The following is a 6,508-nucleotide window of genomic DNA, read 5'->3' on the forward strand; positions in this document are numbered from 1 at the left end:
TTCTGTGATCATGTCCTCTGTCTTCTTGAAATAGTTGTTTATTGTGACATTCAGATCCCACCTTTCCCCCCTCCAAAGGTCCATGTGGCAGGCATGGTTCTCCCTCAACCCCATTCCATCCTCACTACAGCCCTGTGAGGTAGGCCAAGCTGAAAGATCACGATTGGTCCAAGATCACCCAGCAGGAGCATCGTAGCTGTGTGGGGATTCGAACCCTCATCTCCCATGTCCTATGAGTGCTAGAGACAGAATGCCACACGGACACAGGCCATGGGGGGGGGCGGGTGTTCCAGCCTTAGGATACCAGCACAAGAACCTGAAGTCCTGCCTTTGCTACTTCTGTAGGGATCCCCAACCAGCCATCAATACATTTTAATGTACAGTGGTACCTCGGATTAAGTACTTAATTCGTTCCAGAGGTCTGTTCTTAACCTGAAACTGTTCTGAACCTGAAGCACCACTTTAGCTAATGGGGCCTCCTGCTGCTGCCACGCTGCCAGAGCACGTTTTCTGTTCTCATCCTGAAGCAAAGTTCTTAACCTGAAGCAATATTTCTGACCTCCCCAAATTTACAGACTGTGTGTGAATGAGAGTTTGAGGGTGGGATTACAGTTTACGGCATCCCTGTGATTTTCTCCACCCATAACATTTCATGAACTGATATTGCAGTACGAATTCCAATATAACTACAAAAAAACAACAATATAATAAAAATGATTGTAGTATTTCTACCTTACCTAACTGGCTGGGTTTCACCAGCCACTCTGGGCAGCTTACAATACATATAAAAGACAGTAAAACATCAGACATTCAAAACCTCCCAATACAGGGCTGCCTTCAGCTGTCTTCTAAATGTCAGATAGTTGCCCATTTCCTTGCCCTCTGCCTGCTTCCCTGTAACTTCGCTTCTCACGGGGTGTGGGGGGGTGAACCAGCAGAAGACCCTCGAAGGAGGACCTCAGTGTCCAGACTGAGCGATGGGGGTGGAGACGCTCCTTCAGGTCTACAGCGAGTGAGGCTGTGGGGCTTTAGGTCAATGATCTTGCTCCTCCACAATGATCTCCAGAGCAAGTCCAACATACAATTAGCAGAGTAGGAAAGAAAGCTCAGAGACAGCAAAAAATTCCTTCAGCAAATAAATTTGTGACTGAAGGCATAACAGGAATCTATGCCTGAAAAATGCAACCGAAGCAATTTAAAGGTCAGCACCAACAATGTGAATCGTGCTCAGAAATGTACTGGAAATCAGTGAAGATCCTTTCGGACTGGTGTTATGTTGTCTCAGCGGCTGCTCTCATTCTGTTGTCTAGCTGCCACATTCTGGATTAGTTGCAGTTTACGAGTCACCTTCAAAGATGGCCCCATGTAGCACATGGCAGTAGTCCAAGCAGGAGATCACCAGAATATGCACCACTCTGGGGAGACAGTCTCCAGGCATGGAGGGTCTCAGCCAGCATACCAGATGGAGCTGGCAGACAACTGCCCTGGAACAGAATTGACCTGCCCCTCCATGGACAGCTGTGAGTCCAAAATGACCCCCAGGTTGTGCACCTGGTCTTTTTGAGGCACAGTTACCTTCATCAGGTCTAGGGAGTCTCCCACACCTGCCTGCCCCCTTCCCCCTGGGACAGTATTTCTGGCTTATCAAGATTCAACCTCAGTCTGTTAGCTGCCATCCATCCTTCAACTGCCTCCAGACACTCATACAGTACCTTCACTGGTTCCAATTTAAAAGAGAGGTAGAGCTTGGTATCATCCACATACTGGGGAACACCCAGCCCAAACCCCCTGATGATCTCTCCCAGCAACTTCGTATAGATATTAAAAAGCATGGGGGAGAGGACGGAGTCCTCAGGAACCCCACAAGTGAGAGCCCAGAGGTCTGAACACTCATCCCCCAACACCACTTTATGGACATGGCCCAGGAGGAAGGAGGGGAACCACTGCACATGGTCAAAGGTGCACATACCATGGTCAAAGGTCCCCAAAGCCGCTGACAGATCCAGCAGAACCAGGAAAGAGCTTTTCCCCCCTTGGTCTCTAGCCCATCGGAGATCATCAAGCAGTGCAACCAAGGCAGTTTCCATCCCATGATGAGGCCTGAATCCCAATTGGAAGGATAATGGTGGCAGAAGCTTTCCTGGTCCTGCACCTCCAAAAGTTTCAGGCCCAAGACTTTCCTTTTCCCCCATAGCCTTCTCTTCTCCTGAAGACAACTCACAAGGCAGTGAAGGTTTAGGATCAGAGTTTTCCTTCTCGATGGGCTTCCTTCCCTGGTTGACAATCACATCAGCCCTTCACTTTCCTCTGCAGCATGGGCGGAATCTGCCTTTTTGACTGTGGGATTCACTGTTGTTCTCCTCCTCTCCATCCACCAGGGTCTGCCTTCACCTGCAGCAGAATTCCCCAACCCACCAAGAATTTGAGACCCAGCAGATATCCTCACCTGGTTTAGCCAGCCCGTTGAAGCCGTTGCTTGGATCGCTGCCCCTGTTGCATGCTGACAGCTTCTGGAAGCCAAAGGTGAGAGCTGAGTGCAGGGTGGGGACCAATGGTGGAAAAATTACCCCACAAGGTGGACTACATGTCGTCCACGAAAGGTACTACCCTAACACCCCAAGCCATCCTATAATTATGATATTTAAGACAGATCAGGAATAAATTTATTTCTCAAGAAACAACATAACTTCAGGCTGTTAATGAATCAATACTACATATTCAAGGATGAAGTTTCCATTAAGTACAGTTATCTATTTGCCTTTAGTATTCAGATTTGTAAGTGTCATTTTAGGATAGTCCTGCGTCAGGAGACAGGCACAAGATCAGGCTGCACCTCATTCTTATAAGGAGCAATGGGGGTGGGTTTTTCCGCCTGGGATTCCCATGCGCCAGCTGCTTTCCTTTCGCTTCTCCTTCTCTTTCCATGCAATGCAAGGCTTTCTAGATGGAGGTCCATCTCCAAAAACAGGAGCTTCCCTGAGCACCCATTCAGCTGACCCGAAACACCAAGACTTGTCACTAGTTCTCTGACTAACCCAGACCACAGTCCCTGGAAAAGACATAGACCTAGGTCTCACATAATAGTCCATATGGACCTCCAGAGGCCAATGGGACTGTGCAGGTGATTCATTAAGAGACAGAGGTGGATGGAGGATTATGATGCAGAGGATGGGGAATGTCCAAAGGAACAATGAACCAGAGAAACAGAGGGCCTTTTCATGGACAGAGAGCAGCTGCCTTTCCTGTGAGGAAACAATTGGTTTGAAAAGTCTGTATTCCTTGATCATTCTGATTTATTAACAATGATTGAGGATTATGAAAGGTTGCTGATGCATTACTATCATTTGATGACATTGCATTTTCATTTTCTAAAAGTTTGGAACATGGGTAGGATGCGGGGAAATGTAGGATATGTTGAAATATGAGGTGGTGCTAATGACATCTGATGTGCTCTCTTTTCCTTTGTTCTCTTCCTTGAAACCCAAACAGGATTTCCTTTCCTACCACTCTGAAGAAGGTGAAGGAGAAGACAGTCAAAACTTCAGGGGATCGGGCACCTTCAGTTTAAATAGGAATAGAAATTAAAATGTGTCAAATTGGGGATATGCTTCACTGAATGAGCATACATAGCTCACATCAACGAACTCCAACAGGAAAAACCATTTAAATGTAAGGAGTGCGGAAAGAGCTTTAGTGAAAATGGAAAACTTAGAATACATCAACTCAGGGGAGAAACCATTTACATGTATGGAGTGCGGAAAGAGCTTCCGTCAGAGTGGACACCTTAAAGGGCACAAACGGACTCACACAGGGGAGAAACCATATAAATGTATGGCGTGCGGAAAGAGCTTCAGTCAGAGTGGACACCTTAAAGAGCACAAACGGACTCACACAGGGGAGAAACCATATAACTGTATGGAGTGCGGAAAGAGCTTCAGTAAGAATGGAGACCTTAGAATACACCAACGGACTCACACAGGGGAGAAACCATGTAAATGTATGGCGTGCGGAAAGAGCTTCCGTCAGAGTGGACACTTCAATATTCATCTACAAACTCACACAGGGGAGAAACCATTTAAATGTATGGAGTGCGGAAAGAGCTTCAGTAAGAATGGAGACCTTAGAATACACCAACGGACTCACACAGGGGAGAAACCATTTAAATGTATGGAGTGCGGAAAGAGCTTCAGTCAGAGTGGCCACCTCAATATTCATCTACAAACTCACACAGGGGAGAAGCCACATAAATGTATGGAGTGCGGAAAGAGCTTTAGTGATAATGGATACCTTAAATTACACCAGCGGATTCACACAGGGGAAAAACCATATAAATGTATGGAGTGCGGAAAGAGCTTTAGTGATAATAGAAAGCTTAGAAGACATCAACGGACTCACACAGGGGAAAAACCATTTAAATGTATGGAGTGCGGAAAGAGCTTCAGTAACAATGGAGACCTTAGAAGACATCAACGGATTCACACGGGTGAAAAACCTTTTGAATGCATGGAGTGCGGAAAGAGCTTTAGTGAGAATGGAAAACTTAAAACACATCAACGGACTCACACAGGGGAGAAACCATTTAAATGTATGGAGTGCGGAAAGAGCTTCAGTCACAATGTATCCCTTAGACATCATCAACGGACTCACACAGGGGAGAAACCATATATATGTATGGAGTGCGGAAAGAGCTTCAGTAAGAATGGAGTCCTTAGAACACATCAACGGACTCACACAGGGGAGAAACCATATAAATGTATGGAGTGTGGAAAGAGCTTTAGTGATAAAGGAAAACTTAGAACACATCAATGGACTCACACGGGTGAAAAACCTTTTAAATGCATGGAGTGTGGAAAGAGCTTTAATTTCAATTCATCCCTTAGAACACACCAACGGACTCACACAGGGGAGAAACCATTTAAATGTATGGAGTGCGGAAGGAGCTTCAGTCAGAGTGGAAACCTCAGTATTCATCTACAGACTCACACAGTGGAGAAACCATATAAATGTATGGAGTGCGGAAAGAGCTTTAGTGATAACGGATACCTTAAGTTACACCAGTGGATTCACACAGGGGGAAAACCATTTAAATGTACGCAGTGCGGAAAGAGCTTTAGTTTCAATTCAAAACTTAGATTACATCAACGGACTCACACAGGGGAGAAACCATTTAAATGTATGGAGTGTGGAAAGCACTTCAGTCAGAAGGTATGCCTCAATATGCATCAACGGACTCACACAGGGGAGAAAGCATATAAATGTATGGAGTGCGGAAAGAGCTTCAGTCACAATGTATCCCTTAGATGTCATGAACGGACTCACACGGGTGAAAAACCATATAAATGTATGGAGTGTGGAAAGATCTTCAGTCAGAGTGGACACCTCAGTAGTCATCTACAGACTCACACAGGGGAGAAACCATATAAATGTATGGAGTGTGGAAAGAGCTTTCTTCATAATGGAAACCTTAGAAGACATCAACGGACGCACACAGGGGAGCAACCATTTGAATGCCTGGAGTGTGGAAAGAGCTTCAGTCAAAGTGGAAATCTTAGAAAACATCAGCAGACACACATGGGAAAAGCCATTTCAATCTATGGCGTGTGGAAGGAGCTTCAGTCAGAGTGGAAGCCTTAATTTACGTGAACAAACTCACCCAAGAGTCAAACCATATAAATGTCAGGAAAGGCGATAAAGGTTCAGTCCTCGTGGAAGTCCTATATCAACAGACTCATGGACAGGAAGAACTTTAAGAGTTGAAACCCTACAAACCATCAACAAACTCAAAGCCGAGAAGCAGTTTAAATGGAAGGATTACAGAAAGTGCTTTTGTTATAATGGAGTGTTTAAGAAACATCACAAGAGTCTCAGATGGGAGAAACCATTTAGATGTATGGAGTGTGGGACATGTTCCTCTCAGAGTCCCCTCTTCTTCACAGCAATGAACTCAGAGGAAATCCGGCTTCCGGCTTCAGGGCCCAGCTGAGTGTTGTCATTCTCTTGAACTGGGTAACTCCTGTCTAATCTTCACTGTGTCTGTGTCTTTCCCTGCTTCTGAGACCACTAGAAACGAGGGGGGCCGTTTCTCTCCCTCCTCTTCTGAGGAAAGCTAACCTGCTTGAGAATGGATTCCCCCATATTCGGCTTCAGACCATTCCCTGACAAAACACATTGCCCTGTGTTGTTCCAGCCTCTTGCCTCCCTTGCTCCCTTCTGCTGGTGTGTGTACCTGTGTGCTGTATTTTTTTAAATGAAGGTAATGTCTCACAATAGTGAGAATCATTTTAGATATAAAGTACCTTTTGACAGGGACGCGGGTGGCGCTGTGGGTTAAACCATAGGTCCGTGGTTTGAATCCCTGCGACGGGGTGAGCTCCCATTACTCGGTCCTTGCTCCTGCTAACCTAGCAGTTTGAAAGCATTTCAAAGTACAAATAGATAAATAGGTACCGCTCAGGCGGGAAGGTAAACGGTGTTTCCGTGTGCTGTTCTGGTTCACCAGAAGCGGCTT

At 45.8% G+C, this 6,508-nt stretch overlaps 1 protein-coding gene across 1 annotated transcript; it reads left to right on the forward strand.

The window, feature by feature from the left end:
* Positions 1–3,781: 3,781 nt before the first annotated feature.
* Positions 3,782–6,031, forward strand: LOC128421966 (zinc finger protein 160-like). The gene has a single exon (XM_053405361.1). It carries the CDS (start codon positions 3,832–3,834, stop codon positions 5,632–5,634), a length of 1,803 nt encoding a protein of 600 aa, XP_053261336.1. The 5' UTR covers positions 3,782–3,831; the 3' UTR covers positions 5,635–6,031.
* The last annotated feature ends 477 nt before the right edge of the window (positions 6,032–6,508 follow it).

This window comes from Podarcis raffonei, chromosome 10 (assembly GCF_027172205.1).
Source record: "Podarcis raffonei isolate rPodRaf1 chromosome 10, rPodRaf1.pri, whole genome shotgun sequence".
In the NCBI taxonomy this organism is placed as follows: Eukaryota; Metazoa; Chordata; class Lepidosauria; order Squamata; family Lacertidae; genus Podarcis; species Podarcis raffonei.